The sequence below is a fragment of the Acipenser ruthenus genome, chromosome 6 (genome assembly GCF_902713425.1).
Source record: "Acipenser ruthenus chromosome 6, fAciRut3.2 maternal haplotype, whole genome shotgun sequence".
NCBI classification, from domain to species: Eukaryota; Metazoa; Chordata; class Actinopteri; order Acipenseriformes; family Acipenseridae; genus Acipenser; species Acipenser ruthenus.
The window spans coordinates 28,938,495-28,956,243 of NC_081194.1; the positions used below are offsets into that span (position 1 = coordinate 28,938,495).

The 17,749-nt window shown below is 42.9% G+C and overlaps 1 protein-coding gene across 1 annotated transcript in view; it reads left to right on the forward strand.

The window, feature by feature from the left end:
* The window catches only part of cenpf (centromere protein F), a 57,537-nt gene extending 48,925 nt beyond the window's left edge, over positions 1–8,612 (forward strand). The window contains exons 17-19 of the mRNA XM_034017203.3: positions 3,855–4,328; positions 4,605–4,783; positions 7,955–8,612. Of these exons, the coding sequence (XP_033873094.3) occupies positions 3,855–4,328; positions 4,605–4,783; positions 7,955–8,197 (896 nt within the window). The 3' untranslated portion in view covers positions 8,198–8,612. The remainder of the gene's footprint in view (positions 1–3,854; positions 4,329–4,604; positions 4,784–7,954) is intronic.
* The last annotated feature ends 9,137 nt before the right edge of the window (positions 8,613–17,749 follow it).

The window sequence follows — 17,749 nt, forward strand, 5'->3', positions numbered from 1 at the left end:
CAATGGAAGTAATCATTAGGGCATCAAAATGGGTAGTAGGAGGAGAGCGCTTGGCTTCTGGAATGCGACTACCACCAATTCGAGCATACATGGATGACATGACAACCATGACTACAACAGTAGCCTGCACTAATCGATTATTGGGCAAATTAACCAATAACATTGAATGGGCACGAATGCAATTCAAGCCCACTAAATCAAGGAGCATCTCTATAATTAAAGGCAAAGTAGTAGATAAAACATTCTTCATTAATGGTGAGGCAATACCAACAGTGTCTGAGAAGCCAGTGAAGAGTCTTGGGAGATGGTACGACGGGGATCTAAAGGACACAGTTCGTGTGGGAGAAGTTAGACAACAAGCAGTGGAAGGGTTGAAGAGCATAGACAGCTGCGCTCTACCAGGTAGACTAAGGCTCTGGTGCTTTCAGTTTGGTCTGCTGCCGAGGTTGCTGTGGCCACTGACTGTGTACGAGGTTTCTTTGACAACAGTAGAGAAGCTGGAAGCTTTAATCAGTTCATACATCAGGAAATGGTTGGGAGTTCCACGCTGCCTCAGCAGAGTGGGACTTTATGGTAAAGGAATACTGCAGCTACCAGTCTCTGCTCTAACCGAGGAGTTTAAGTGCGCCAAGGTCAGATTGGAAATGACATTAGTAGAGTCACGCGATAAATGCGTAAGGGAGGCAGCACCTGTGTTGAAAACTGGAAGAAAGTGGGCGGCAAAGAAAGCTGTGGAAGATGCAAAGGCTGCCCTTCGAATTGGTGATATCATGGGGCAAGTTCAGCATGGAAGAGGGGGTCTTGGTTTCAGTTCAACTCCTCCTACATGGCACAAGGCGGCCCCAGCTCAAAGAAGGAAGCTGGTAGTCAACGAGGTGCAAAAGCAGGAGGAGAGGATGAGGTGTATAAAGGCCATTTCCCAGGCCAAACAGGGAGAATGGATGAGATGGGAGAGTGTGGAACAACGCAAGATTGGCTGGCAAGACCTATGGTCAATGGAACAGAGCAGGATCAGTTTCCTCATCAGGTCAACATATGATGTTCTCCCATCACCACAGAACCTAAACCTCTGGGTAGGAGAGGATCCCTCATGTCCTTTGTGTTCATCACCTGCAACATTAAGGCACATTTTGACAGGATGTAAGGTGGCTCTTAGCCAAGGACGGTTTACTTGGCGTCATGACCAGGTGCTGCGATGTTTGGCCTTAGCATTGGAAGACAAGCCACCTGTTCCATCAAAACATTACACACAAAAGACAACATTCCTCCGCCCAGGAGAGCAACCACCAAGAAAAGGTGTTAAAACCAATCCTCGCCCAGGACAACTGGAAGCTGCTAGAGACTGGAAAATGCTGGCAGATGTTGGTCAACGGCTTATTTTTCCACCTGAGATTGCCACCACTAACCTTCGACCAGATATTGTCTTGTGGTCTGGATCAGCACGCCTTGTTCACCTGGTAGAGTTAACAGTGCCATGGGAGGATGCTGTAGATGAGGCGTATGAGAGGAAGAAACTGCGGTATGCTCAACTAGCCACTGAAGCGGAACAGCGAGGATGGAGAGTTCGGGTTTACCCAGTGGAAGTGGGTTGTCGAGGATTTGTGGCACACTCTACAACCCGGTTTCTCAGAGACGTCGGATTCAGTGGCCAAGAGTTGCGTCGCACAGTGAAGAACTTATCTGAAGCAGCAGAGAGGAGCAGCAACTGGCTGTGGTTGAGACGGAAAGATTCTGGCTGGGGACAGGTAAGTAAGCTGGGCTGAGTTGAGTGGGGGACGGAGGGGGGTGATGCTGGGACGCCAGAATCACCGTCGAGCCCTCTTGAGGTGTCGTGGGCTAGTCGACGAAACACTGAGGATGGAAGGTGCCCACTTGAAAACCCCAGAGATGTACCCTACTTAGCTCAATCCAGACGGTTGTCATGCTGATGCGCTGGGGAGGCCGCACTTTGGTTGATCCCCGGAGCCAGCATCGCAGCCGTTGTGTGTGCTGATGCGCCAGGGAGGCAAAATAAGCTGATCCCTGGAGCCAGCATTACACTTCAGCCATTAACACCAGTCAGAAGGATATCTACATCATCATATGGAAGGAAACGTAAATGGATGGAGACGCATATGGATCACATTAGTTTACTGTAAAGCTACGTCTTAGTTGGTGCTTATCTTGGCGAGAGCCGAGTTCAAATCAGCATGAAGTTTTAACATCTACTCTCGTGTAATGGAAATCATTCCCCATCCGACCTGTGAAAATGTCTTAGGCTACTTTTATGATGTTGACGTAGGCTATATCAGATTCTAATAGGCCACAAGTTAAGAATAAAGTATTATTTACTGTATACGTAAGAATTATTGTATTGATTTGTTCGGAGAAAGTTGTGCAGTAAGTCCAAAAAAGGAGACCTCTGGTTCTTGTGTTTTCATAAGTTGACAGGTATTACTGTACTTGTTTTGCATGTTAAATTGCGGCTGATCTGTTGCCATGGAGATCCAACGCACTCTGTCTATTACTCCACTTTCTTTACCTGATGCGGAAATGCAAGCGTGGCTTCTTTTAATAAGCCTACAGTGAAGAAACGAGAGACTGGCTATTTTGTAGGGAGTTCCTGAGCTGGGATAATGCACCTTTTTGTTTGTTCTTTGTCTGGAAACAAAGACGGTAGAGTCTGTATTCTTTTTTGTTTATTTGTTTCTGTCTAAAGAGTGTCAGCCGACAGACATACAAATTAAACTTGGGTGTACTAACCATTCAGAAGCGTTCATTTCTTTGCGTGGGGCACACACGTCTTCCACCTCCACATCCATCTCTCTGGCCGGGTCATCTCTGGGCATGGTTAGTGGCTCAAAAATGTATGTTCTCATCAGACCTGTGTATATATTCTCCTGCTCTCCTGTATCTGATGTTGGACGCATGCACGCTCCTCCGAGTAGAGGTCTCAAAGGTTTCTGAAAATGGTCTAACCACAAATGTGCCTTTTTTTCCACTTTATAAGTAACGAAAGTGAATTAAACTTTCAGAACATGTATAGAAAGTTTAACTGCACTCAACAATGACTTTTTTATGTCATTGCACCCCACCTTTTAATAAACTAAAGAAAAATGAAAGTTGTGGTATGTATTTCTACTTTGTTTGGACCTATTGTAATAGAAAAGACATCCATTTGAACTAGCTTATACAACAATAATAATAGTTTTCTCCTTTGTGCAAACTTGCAGAGCCATTTGTGTGATGGAGAATGTTGAGTAAATCAAAATGTTGAAACTACATACCGTAAAACTTGAAATAATCTCCAATACGCTCCAGGTCTGCTGGCAAATATTGTAAATAAACGCTGGGTCTCTATTAAACGCTGTGTCTCAAATAATCGTATGTCTCCAATACGCACCGGGTCTGCTGGCAAATATTGTAAATAAAGCCGGGTCTGTCATTGCCATTGAAGCTGAGGAAGACGAGGAGGAGCTTGAGCGTAATGAACTCGCAGATTGACAAAGGGTATCTTAAGTCTTCAATAACTGGGAGAGTTAACAATCACTGCTTCACAATTAAAGCATATTTAGAAGACACCTGCACTATATGAGAATTGGTGCTGTCAACATAGTAACTAGTTCGATGATGATTCCTATCCCTTTTAATCAGATATTACTATAGAAAGGGATTTTTTAAATTTTTTTATATCCTCTTGCAGCCAAGTATGGCAAAATTACATGTGTCCCATTCCAAATGATTCAGCAGCAGTTGTAGATAGATGTGCCTAAAGTTAATTGAGAAACAATCTTAATATTTAACCAATTCAGTAAATAAGTAATAGTTGCTGTGAAAACTGTCCATTTTTTAACTATCCAATTATTTTGTCACAGGTTCTGACTCTAATGTAGAACTACAATCAAAGTTAGAAGAGCTAACAGAGGCCCTGGAGGAAAAGACTAAAGAAGCTGATGACAGCATGGAAAAGTATTGTAGCATGATGATTAACCTTCACAAACTGGAAGAAACCAATGAGATGCTAAAGAACAGAGTTGCTTTGCTATGCAGTCAGGTTTTGCCACCCAAACAAGAAGAACCAGCAAGTGCAGCTCAGCCCAAAAATGATCCTAAACTAGTGGATAATGTAAAGCCATTGGAGAAAATATCCTCGCCAAGGGTACAATCTCGGTTATCCACTAAGAGGCAGAGGGCATCAGAGAATGGGGAAAATGAGAACCAGTTTAAATCGGATGGCATAAAGGGTGATAAAAAGAGAATCAAAGGATCTGTCACTCCCACTGTTGCCCATCGCTCAACTACTGATGTAGAATTCCAGCCTGAGGGACTTCCAGATGTGGTAAAGAAAGGTGAATGTTAAATTCAAGTTGATCATGTTGAGGAATATAACAATTAGGTTTTATAGGTTTAGTGGCATAAGGTAGTAAATGTATTAGTATTATTATTATTATTATTATTATTATTATTATTATTATTATTATTAATAATACACTTTTAGGTTTGTTTTAGAGGAAATCTGTCTGTCATTGTTAAAAAACTGCACTGTGTAGCCTACCTTGGAACTCACAATGAAGTTACTTTAACATAAAGATTTTTCCTTCATGTGGATTTTCTTGCTTTTTTAGGGTTTGCTGATATCCCAACAGGAGAAATGAGTCCTTTTATAATTCGTAGAACTGTACTGCGGTCCAGCCCACGTCTTGCTGCAAGGAGATCACCTGCTATCCAGTCTGCACTCAAAGGATGCTTAGAAAGCCCAGCTCAAAACTCTAAATCTTCAGCAGGGGGCAGCAAACAGCAAAAGGTATGGGTGAATATGTTTGTCTAAAACTGATAAAGCCTCCAGTTTTAAAAATACAAAGTGTTTTATAGTGGGGAAATTAGCTGTAAAAGGTTACTGTGCATCATTTTGACCAATTTCGAGGCTATAGACTATGGAGTATGTTTTCAGTGGAAACTTTTTCTGTTTTTGCTCAGGGTTTGTTGATTTGTTGTTTTTTTGGGTCATTTAAACCAAATAATACAAAAGTGAATCTGTTTTTGTTTTGGGGACATTTCTATGGTCACACATCCAGAATGGGACAAAAATTACCAAGGCTTGTTAATTAGCCATCATTTTTATAATGTATGAGTCTTGATAAAGTCATCACATTCTGAGTTTGGAACTCTGGAGCCATCTGCTGATTTCTGGCATGTAATGACCCTTATGTATTTATTTGTTGTTTTAATACAAAAATTCAGACACATTCCAGAAAATTATAATGATTTTGAGCCAAACAACTCGCAATATTGACAAGAAAATAATTACTGTACTGTAGTTACTTGTTGTGCAGTGGCAACAATTACACATTTACGTTTATCCTTATTTTACTTGGTGCTTTTCAATCAAAGAACACAATAAATTCACCCTTTTTATTTTTTTTTGCTTGTCTGGCAATTGCCAGTTTATAAAAAAAAGAGTAATAATGGTCCGGTTGGTTTACATGTTATAAAATAGACATGCATTAACAAAATGCCGTGAAAACATAACATAAAGAAAAAAATTTAAATGAAGCAATAAGCTCAATAATTAAGCTAAAAAGGAAGTGTAATGGTTACCGTTTTTTTTTTTCTGAACTCCAATAAACCTACATTATCTTTCCCCAGTCAAATCGTAGAGTGCCTAAATAAGCACGGTAATTCACCATGTAGAACATAAAAAAGGGCAACCAGATATAGTCAACTAAAGACAACACATTATTCAAATTCTTTGTTGTATTATACAGTACTGTGCAAAAGTTTTAGGCAGGTGTGAAAAAATGCTGTAAAGTAAGAATGCTTTCAAAAATAGATATGTTAACAGATTATATTTATCAATTAACTAAATGCAAAGTGAGTGAACAGAAGAAAAATCTACATCAAATCCATATTTGGTGTGACCACCCTTTGCCTTCAAAACAGCATCAATTCTTCTAGGTACACTTGCACAAAGTCAGGGATTTTGTAGGCATATAGTCAGGTGTATGATTAAACAATTATACCAAACAGGTGCTAATGATCATCAATTCAATATGTAGGTTGAAACACAATCATTAACTGAAACAAACAGCTGTGTAGGAGGAATAAAACTGGGTGAGGAACAGCCAAACTCAGCTAACAAGGTGAGGTTGCTGAAGACAGTTTACTGTCAATAGTCATACACCATGGCAAGACTGAGCACAGCAACAAGACACAAGGTATTTATACTGCATCAGCAAGGTCTCTCCCAGGCAGAAATTTCAAGGCAGACAGGGGTTTCCAGATGTGCTGTCCAAGCTCTTTTGAAGAAGCACAAAGAAACGGGCAACGTTGAGGACCGTAGACGCAGTGGTCGGCCAAGGAAACTTACTGCAGCAGATGAAAGACACATCATGCTTACTTCCCTTTGCAATCGGAAGATGTCCAGCAGTGCCATCAGCTCAGAATTGGCAGAAAACAGTGGGACCCTGGTACACTCATCTACTGTCTGGAGAAGTCTGGTCAGAAGTGGCCTTCTGGAAGACTTTTGGCCAAAAAGCCATACCTCCGACGTGGAAACAAGGCCAAGCGACTCAATTATGCACGAAAACACAGGAACTGAGGTGCAGAAAAATGGCAGCAGGTGCTCTGGACTGATGAGTCAAAATTTGAAATATTTGGCTGTAGCAGAAGGCAGTTTGTTCGCCGAAGGGCAGGAGAGCGGTACACGAATGAGTGTCTGCAGGCAACAGTGAAGCATGGTGGAGGTTCCTTGCAAGTTTGGGGCTGCATTTCTGCAAATGGAGTTGGGGATTTGGTCTGAATTAATGGTCTCCTCAATGCTGAGAAGTACAGGCAGATACTTATCCATCATGCAATACCATCAGGGAGGCATCTGATTGGCCCCAAATTTATTCTGCAGCATGACAACGACCCCAAACATACAGCGAAAGTCATTAAGAACTTCAGCGTAAAGAACAAGAAGGAGTCCTGGAAGTGATGGTATGGCCCCCACAGAGCCCTGATCTCAACATCATCGAGTCTGTCTGGGATTACATGAAGAGAGAGAAGGATTACATGAAGAGAGAGAGAATTTAGTTCTCCAAGATGTTTGGGCCAACCTACCTGCCGAGTTCCTTCAAAAACTGTGCAAGTGTACCTAGAAGAATTGATGCTGGTTTGAAGGCAAAGGGTGGTCACACCAAATATTGATTTCATGTAGATTTTTCTTCTGTTCACTCACTTTGCATTTTGTTAATTGATAAATATAAACTATTAACATGTCTATTTTTGAAAGCATTCTTACTTTACAGCATTTTTTCAAACCTGCCTAAAACTTTTGCACAGTACTGTATATTTAAGGTAAGGCAAGTTTATTTTTCTGTTAAAAGTGCTCCTGGCTATAATGTTTTGCTGCCCGGCTGTACAGAATTCCTGGGGAGAACCCTGCATTCTGAATTGTGCAATTGTTGAACAGCAAATAAATGTCTAAAAGTCCACACAAGCTATTTCCTTGAATGAAAATTTTCGCTTATCAAAAAAGCTGAACGTTTACCAAAAATCAACAGAGGGGTAAGGATTTAGAGCTAAATGAAAAATTCTAAATTGCAAGACAAACAGTTTGACATTCTGAAAAGAATAGGTGGCTACATAAAAGCAACACAGAAAATCAGAATGCTAGTAGAAAGTGCATGCAGGTACAGTATGAACAAGAGACCGTCTTTGTGAGACTGGTCTAAACAGGCTTGTTAGGACATTTTATTATCTTTATTTTACTGTGTATGTACAGTAATAAATATCTATCCTGTCTGTATCTAGCTATATCTTTTTTTTTTTTTTTTTTTTTTAAGCATTCAAATAGTTTTGTCATTTTACCTAATCCGGCACAATTTTCCAGTCTCAAGCGTCACTGGATCGTACAGGATTTTCTGTATTTTGCTGTATCTATTGTAATTAGCTGTGTGATTTGATTAACTTTTCTTTCTCCTGTTTACATCAGGTAAATGAGACACCAGATTGCTCCGTAGAGTCGCATCCTGATCCAGCTGCATCTGTTCCTGGGACGCTACTGTCTTCCAGAACTAACAGTCCAAAGGAGTTTGGTTTTGAGAGTCCTGTGAGAAATATAGAAACTAGAAAAGGCAAACGTTCCCTAAGTACAAAGAAATCGCCTGAACAAAGAGAGAAACGCAGACAAATTATGGCTGCTTCAAAGCAAGATGAAAACTGTCAAGTACAGTAATAACTGAATCATTTATATCATGTTATTAAAAAAAAAAAAAAGGTTTTAGTTTGGGGGAGGGGTGGTTAAAGTGTGGTTTTCCCCCAGGAAATTAACAAATACCATTTTATTTGTTTAAATCACATTGTACAGAAGATGACTGTAAATAAGTTTTCTACATACAAAATACTTCCTAGTGTGGCACTAGAAAAGCACTACCTACACATTTTGAAGTTGATGATTTTAGGCTCCCTTTTATGATAAATGTTAAATGGCTTGTAGTGCTTTTGAGGGAAAATAACTATTTTGTTAATGTTCTATTTAGAACAATTTAACCACTGTTAATGTTATAATATACCAATGATGCATTGCTTTTATAATAGTTTTTTTGTAATAGAAAACATTGATGGTCAAATAAACCATAAAAAGATGTCTATTTTGACTTGTTGCTTGTTGATTTTATATTTATTTATTTTACTAAAGGCAAATTGAGTTCTAGTAGTGTATCAAAATTATTAATTGTTTGTCAGTAACTAAACACACTCAACTGGTAAAGGCAAGACCTACTTGATTGTTGATCATGTAAGGTGCCCAAGTCTGTCTTTTGGTGACCTGAACTTTATAAAAATAAATTTCAATGATGTAATAAATAGAATAAAGATTATCGGCACAGTGAAAGGAAGGGATGGCGAGTATCTGTAACACACAAAATGGTAATATATGCAGCAATACTATAACAATTTTACTAGTTTATTTTAGTTTTTCTCAAGTTATGAATCAAGTGTAAAAAGGCGGTATGTGATCAAAATACTGATGCTGGAAAAAATACAAACATTAGTAAATCATATTTGTACGTTAAAATTCAAACTCATTTGGATAAAAAATATTTTTACAGTCCAGTTTTTACATAAGCTGTACAGAAAAGATTTAGCAGCTTTAGCCTTTACTAAAATGTTAATCCTACCCTTTTTAAGCCTTGTTTTATGACTATACATTTTTATTGTTTTAAAATGTTTCACAAATGTCGTTTTATTACAGATACACATTAACAAAACAACTGAAATAGATGTTTCCCTATCAAGTATGAAATGTAACCATTACGTCATGAATATTTATCCTTTTAATACCGTCTAGCCTGAATGGATATATCAAAGCTGCACCCAGTGTTTGTGACGTAGTCGTGCCCGCCCCCGAGGGTATAATCAACCACACACAAATATCGTCATCATTTTTCCTTTCACCGTCAGGAGAGAGTTCTACAAACAGATAAGTGACACAAAGTGTTATATCTGACTTTGCTTCTGTTTTAGCACTTATTGCGATTGTTTTCACGTGTTTTAGTAAAATTTGTGCACTCAGTCGTGGGTCGTTTAGTCCCTCAGCGGCCTTGTGCCCCACACGAAGCCAGCAGCTCCACTGCCCATTTCCCAGAATCGAACACCTTAAGTCAGCTGCTGGTGTTCTCTTAAGCTGCTAGCTTCAGTTGAAGCGTAAAATAAAAAAAGTAGTTTTTTGTTCTAAAAAATATATTAAAATAACGGTAATTGTTTGGTTACTGGTTTGCATGAGAAAAAATTGTTCTCTCTGTTGTACTTTCTGTCTTTTTCCACAGAAATACTAACAAGGCTGCTGGCTGCCCTGCGTTAGAGTGAGACGCTCGCGCTGGGTCAATCTGCTTGCAGTTTTTCCCACAGTGTCTCGTTGCCACATTAAGATCTGCCTGCAGAATTACTTTGAGGACTGTTAGGGCTCTAGCAGTAGGCTTTCCTCGGGTTTTCAGCTGTTGGTTAGCCAAAAGACTTTATAGGTGGGCATCTCTATTTCACTGTGGTAACTGTTGGTCCCAGAACTGCTTCTGTATCTGTCGGTACTTTGTACGAATGAGGTTACCCTACCGATTCATTAATAGTTGCTGGGCTCAGCTCTGCTTCGGGTCTGACTGCTCGCAGTCCTTCCCGCTGTGATTCGTTGCCGCTCTGCTATCTGCTTGCAGTGCCATTGCGAAGGCTGTCATGGCTTGACAACAGGCTTCCTCCAGTCTTAGGGTTGTGTTGTGTTAAGCCAGAAGCTATTCTGGTGGGCATCCCTGCATATTGCTTCCTCAGTAAGTGTAGGACACTGATCTACCACCGTTCATAAGTGAACAAGGTTAATGTAACGGTAGTGTACTGTGCTCTGCACCGTACTTTGTACCATGCACCATACCATACCGTTGCACCGTACCGTACCAGGGGTACTGTGCATTGTACACTGCACCGTACTGTGTGTACCGTGCATTTGGGTACTATTCTGTACTGTTTACACCTGTACCATGCATACGTTACTGTTGTACCGTGCTCAGTGTACCGTAATGTTTGATACGTACCATGTTTACCATGCATTGCCCACCGTAACGTACCATGCTCTGCACCATACCGTTTGCACCATACCATGCATACTTGTCCGTTGCATTGTACCATACCAATTGCACAGTACCATGTGTACCTTGCACCATGACGTAACAGGTGTATTTACCACTGTTGACGCATTGTCGATTGCATAGCAACATTGCTGCATACGTTGTTCAACAGTTTCCCTTGGGTATTAGTAAAATATGATATACTGCTATAGCAATTACAGCTGACGGTCGTTTGCATTGCACATTACTGCGATTACATCAATTTTGAGGATGATCCCACTCCTTGGGTGCACCGTCACCTCCTTTCACTGCAGGCGGTACATCTTCCCAGGGTGTTGAATTGGGCAGTGGACCGCTTCACCGCTTTTGCATGCCTTAATGTGGTGTTTGAAGCACTTATGAAGCCCTCCTTTGAGCCCCTGCATTCAGCGGAGCTGAAATATTTATCAATGAAAGTGTCTTTCTTGCTCAGTATTACATCTGCTAAGCGGGTGAGTGAGATGCAAGCTTTTTCAGTTGCAAAAGCCTGCTTAATTTTTGCAGAAGCCAAGGCAAAAGTCACACTTTGCACTAATACTGCTTTTTTTGCTTGGCTGAGCCTTGTAGCTTTGTAGCTTTTCACTTAGTCTGCAATTTTCCTTGCGACAGCTTTGGTATGTCTACCCATGACATAATGGTTACATTTCATACTTGAAAGGGAACGTTAGGTTAATATCATAACCCTGGTTCCCTGAAATAGAAATGTAACCATTAACCTTCAAGGTAGCTGCATCTTATTGCGCAGCCATGAGGGAAAAATGATGACGTTTTGATGACTGCGTCACAGGCACTACGTGCAGCTTTGGAATATCTATTCAGGTTAGACAGGATCATAGGATTAATAACCATGAGATACTGGTTACATTTCTATTTCAAGGAACCAGAGTTATGATAATAACCTAACGTTTTGTCTTTGACCTTTTAAAATGCTGATTACTACTTGTTCTCTTTTAACATGGATGTAAAAAAAATAGACTGCACGCACAGATCTCAATATCATTTTTCCTTTTATCTGCTTATCCGTTTGTGTAATTACACTGTTAATGCGATTTAAATTTACATGATTATAGTAATTGCTATTTACACGTATTTTACACTCAGTCACGGTTTTTGTTAAGTCCCTCAGCAGCCTTGTGCTCTGTGCGAAGCTGGCGGCTCCGTCACCCCTTCCCTGAGATCGAATAACCTTAATTCGGCTACTTGTGTTCTCTCAGGCTGCTACCTTCATTGAAGTTGAAAATAAAAATGTTGTTTTTTATCACAAAAATGATATATGATTAACGATAATCGAGTGTTTACTGTTTTGTGTGAAAAAAATGTTTCTCTGTGTGTATTTCTGTTTCTTTTCACAGAAATATTTGCACCCCTCAGTGTCTCGTTGCCACATTAATTCTGCTTGCTCCCATGGTAACTGTGGGTCCAGACCTGCTCCCGTTCCTGCCGGTGTACTGTACATTGAACAAGGTTACCATTCCAATTCACTAGCAGTTGCTGAGCTCAGTTCTGCTTCGGGCCTGGCTGTCCGCAGCCCCTCCCCTAGTGTTTCATTACCACCCTGGTCTCTGCGTGCAGTGCCATGTGTGCTGTGAGAGACTAATCAATAACTACAGGATGTTTTGATTGCTGTTATTGCTGCTAAAGGTGGTGTAACCAGTTATTGAGTCTAAGGGGGCGATTACTTTTTCACACGGGGGCATTGGGTGTTGCATAACTTTCTTTAATAAATAAATTAAATATGTATCAATTTTTTGTGTTATTTGTTCACTTGGGGTCCCTTTTATCTAATATTAGGTTTTGGTTGAAGATCTGATAACATTCAGTGTCAAAAATATGCAAAAATGCAGAAAATCAGACGGGGCAAATACTTTTTCACAGCACTGTATATTGCTTCTGCAGTAACTGTGGGTCACAGACCTGCCCCGTTCCCGACCCGGTATACATACCGAACAGTGAACGAGGTTACTGCACCGGGGTACCTGAATTGTACCGTGCCAAGTGAACCGTATCGAATGTACCACCACAGAGTATAACACTTACTGAACCGTGCCTTGTAAGGTACTGTACAGTACAGGCATTTTGCGGTCTGCTCAGGTCATCACCGTTCAGACTCAGTTCAAAGGTGGTATTATGGTACAAAACAGTGATACCATCCCTGGTCCAGGACTAGCACAACAATTTTGAGTCCCTGTGCCTAGGGAGAGCCACACACTCGGGAATAGAGAAGCTCTGGGCAGCAGTTTCCCACAGGCACGCGTACCTGATGGGGACAAAGTTTGCTCCGTTCTGTTTGGTTCCAGCCCGCGCTCGACCGGTGTTCCCATCCCAGTCTGGTACCAAGCAGGCCTTGTTGACAGTCTTGTTACTGTCTTTAGCAGCTGGGTTATAGGCCATTACCGTGTGACCCATTACAGTGCAACCCCACCACCGCGTGATCCAGTACAGCGCAAGCCCACCATCGCGTGATCCAGTACAGCGCAAGCCCACCATCGCGTGACCCCATCACCGCGGGACACCTTTACAGCGACAGACCACCACCGTGAGCCCCATTACAGCGCATCACCGCGCACAACTTTGTAGCTATACTTGCTGCCTGCCTGAGATGGATTCAGGGTCTTGTGAAGTAGCTGCATGGTTTGTTTAAAGTTATTGTTGTTATTTATTTTATTTTCTTTACACATTACCTTAACAATTTGCTCTTCTTCAGTAAAGACGTATTTTCCATGCAGAGTTTCGATAAAGGTCACTTCAGAAGCAATTCATGTTCAAAGCACTTTTTATTATTATTATTTGGCATACGGTACCAAAATAAATAAATAGTCAAAACAAAGTGAAACGACATTCTGCTTCCCTCTCTAACAAAAAGAGTTCCAGTGTCACACTAATATCCGCTCGGTTGGAAAATAAATCTTAAAAACAAATACATTATTATTAATAATAATAATAATAAAAATAATACTGGCTTCTTTTCAAATAAACATGGTTCCTCTTTTTTGTGCTACTTTATGATATGCTATGGTAAATTAAGATTAGGCATTGAACAAACGAAAAACGAAAACAATGTTAAAAATATATACTGTATATCTATTTAACTGCTAACTTTAGCCCTACCATAGAAATTTTGACAGTTGGTTATGCAGGATTTCTTCTTTTTTTTTTTTTTTTTACGCCTGTAGAGCATGCTCATAGGAAGATTGCCTCTTGTTCGGCAGGAGGATGAAGGCAGTTGGGATGACATTGCATTGACCAAGTCCGTGTATGGTGTATAACTGCATGAACAGCAGAGTTTATAAGTCCCATCTGCGTACCAGTGAGGAGAGTGGGCCATGTATTCTAGGTTTTCAGCAGTGGAATACATCAGGATGCGGTCATCTCCCGGGCCACTGTCAAACTGGAGGAAAGGCTGCCCATTTGCTGTAGTGGTATATTGGCGTGGGATAACAAGATTCTGCAAATTGTTGGGGACTGGCAGAGCTTGATGGTGCAGATTGTGTTGCCTTTGGATCATTTTTTTTATGCTCCCCACAGAGGGCAGTTGTCCCCGCACAGGGCTCCCACATGGCATCGTACTCTGTACACTTCCAATATGAAGTCATCAAAGTTTCCCTTTCTCTGCAATACATAAAGCCTTCATGTACCAACAGGCGATTACCACATGCACTCATTATGAATTTGGGCTCCATAGCAAGGGTATTTTAGATTGTTGCAGAAAATAACATTCAGCACATGTATAATTTGTCTACTGTATCCGAACACATCCGGGATTAGGGGCAGATGGGTGAAAGGATGTAACAGTGCACTAGTTCCATAGTTGCAGACTACAGGATGTTAAGGTACAGCATTTTTATGATATAACTAGATATAGAAAAGAATAAAAATAATAAAAGATCATTTTAAAATGTAAAAGGTCCCTCCAGTTCTACCTGTTTAAATGATTTTTTTATTTGTCTCCCCTGCCCCCCATACGGCATCCCTCCTTGTATTTCTTGATGTTTGTTTTACTGAAATTGTATTTTAAAGAAATTGTTAAATATTATTTTGTTGTCCTTGCTTCTCCACCACTACTTTTAAGCCTGGTCAACCCATACTGTTGTTTGCTGCTAAAATTGAATTGTCCCATGTTCTCTTTCAAACTAAAAGGGTGTTGTACTCGGAAAATTTACCATTATTGTAACTCCCTAAGCCACATGTTGCATGTTGCTAGTTTTTACCTCTTTTAAAAGATTTACGATTGTACACTCCGAGCTAATGCAGTGATTGATTTCTTAAGGCTATCGTTAAGAAATCAATCACTGCGTTTTATTGCTTAATAATAGGTCAGAAAATCCCCCTTTTTGTAATGTACCCCCCTTGCCACCTGCTACATTATTTAATTATTAAAGATTTTCTGAATTGGCTATGGAGCGAAATTGATCCTTTATCCAGGGCAACTTACAATTGTTACAAGATATCACATTATTTTTTACACATTATTTTTACATACAATTACCCATTCATACGGTTTTTACTGGAGCAATCTAGGTAAAGTACCTTGCTTAAGGGTACAGCAGCAGTGTCCCCCACCTGGGATTGAACCCACAAACCTCCGGTCAAGAGTCCAGAGCCCTAACCACTACTCCACACTGCATTGATTTGTTCAATGCCTAATCTTAATTTATGCGATGGTGGGGTTGCGCTGTACTAGGTCACGCGTTGGTGGGGTTGTGCTGTACTGGGTCACGCGATGGTGGGGTTGTGCTGTACTGGGTCACGCGATGGTGGGGTTGCCTTGTACTGGGTTACGCTGTACTGGGTCACGTGGTGATGGGGTTGCGCTGTATTGGGTCACACGGTGGTGGTGGGGTTGCGCTGTACTGGGTCACGCGGTGGTGGGGTTGCGCTGTACTGGGTCACGCGGTGGAGGGGTTGTGCTGTACTGGGTCACACGGTGGAGGGGTTGTGCTGTACTGGGTCACGCGGTGGTGCAGTTGCGCTGTACTGGGTCACATGGTGATGGGGTTGCGCTGTACTGGGTCACGCGGTGGTGGGGTTGCGCTGTACTGGGTCATGCGGTGAAGGGGTTGTGCTGTACTGGGCACGTGGTGATGGGGTTGCGCTGTATTGGGTCACACAGTGGTGGTGGGGTTGCGCTGTACTGGGTCACGCGGTGGAGGGGTTGTGCTGTACTGGGTCACGCGGTGGAGGGGTTGTGCTGTACTGGGTCACGCGGTGGAGGGGTTGTGCTGTACTGGGTCACGCGGTGGAGGGGTTGCGCTGTACTGGGTCACGCGGTGGTGGTGGGGTTGCGCTGTACTGGGTCACGCGGTGGTGGGGTTGCGGTGGAGGGGTTGTGCTGTACTGGGTCACACGGTGGAGGGGTTGTGCTGTACTGGGTCACGCGGTGGTGCAGTTGCGCTGTACTGGGTCACATGGTGATGGGGTTGCGCTGTACTGGGTCACGCGGTGGTGGGGTTGCGCTGTACTGGGTCATGCGGTGAAGGGGTTGTGCTGTACTGGGCACGTGGTGATGGGGTTGCGCTGTATTGGGTCACAGTGGTGGTGGGGTTGCGCTGTACTGGGTCACGCGGTGGAGGGGTTGTGCTGTACTGGGTCACGCGGTGGAGGGGTTGTGCTGTACTGGGTCACGCGGTGGAGGGGTTGCGCTGTACTGGGTCACGCGGTGGAGGGGTTGCGCTGTACTGGGTCACGCGGTGGTGCAGTTGCGCTGTACTGGGTCACGCGGTGGTGCAGTTGCGCTGTACTGGGTCACGTGGTGATGGGGTTGCGCTGTATTGGGTCACACAGTGGTGGTGGGGTTGCGCTGTACTGGGTCACGCGGTGGAGGGGTTGTGCTGTACTGGGTCACGCGGTGGTGCGGTTGCGCTGTATTGGGTCACGGTAATAGACACGCTGTAGGGTCTGGATACAAGCAGCTGAGGCAGCAACTGTACATTTTTAATTTTAGAGCCTCAGGCCAAGCCACAAGGTGAGCAGCGGCCCTATAGGTCTGCTGCCACAGGTCCAGGGCCCCTCTCAGGGAGCCATCTGGAGTATTGGTGTCAGTGCACCACAGACATCTGGGTGTTTACTACTTTTCAGACCGGCTGCTCGCTGCAGTTCAAGCACTGTCCCCCTCCCTTTCGGGGCGCGACTGCAGCATCAGTCAGGGACCCACAGGACACCACTGTGGTGTCTCAGGAGGTAGCAACTCTGCTGCAAGAATGGGCTATTCATATGGTACACCCGCTCCAATTGGAGGACGGGTTCTACTCCAAGCCAAAGCGGGATGGTGGCCTCAGACCAATCCTCGACCTCAGGCAGGTCAACCTGTTCTGAGCCGAAGGAGGTTCAAAATGTGATGATGCAACAGCTAAGTTGCAGTCATTCATGCCAGGCAATTGGTTCACCAAGTTGGACCTCAAAGATGCCTATTTCTGTATCCCCATAAAAACCAGCACACTTAAGTGCTTGTGGTTCGCCTTTAGGGAACAGCGTATGAGTTCAGGGTCTTGCCGTTTGGCCTCTCTCTAGCTCCCCATGCCTTTTTCGAAGTGCATAGAGGGTATTCTGGCCCCATTGAGATTTGCAGGCATCAGAGTACTCGATTACCTGGACGACTGGTTCATTGTGTTCAGTCTCCAGTACAGGCTGAGGCCCACACAGAACTCGCCACAGACCACCTTCATCGGTTGGGCCTGTAGGTGAATTGTGCAAAGAGCCAGCTCAGCTTTCGCAGACAGCCTCCTAATTGGGAGTGCACCTGGACTCCAGGTCCATGCTGTACACTCTGTCGGACGACAGGGTGCAGAGAATGGCTGCTTGTCTGAAGCTTTTCAGCACTCTCTCCAAGCCTGGTTCAACAGCAGGGTTTTTCAGCTTGCATTGAACCATGACTGTCTGGTGACAGTGTCTCATCACTGTCTGAAGGCGTTTTCTTGGTGGACATAGCCTGTCCACCTGCGCTTAGGTGTAGCGCTGTGCAGCATCACCAGAGGGAGGTCATCACCATGGACCTGTCCAGCCTCGACTGGGGCGCTGTGTGGAATGGCAGGGTAGTGTAAGGGATGTGGAATGCCCCGTGGCAGGGTCTCCATATCAATATTTTGGAGCTGCAGGCAGTTCCTAGCCTTGTAGAATTTTTACAGGCGGTTCAAGGGAGA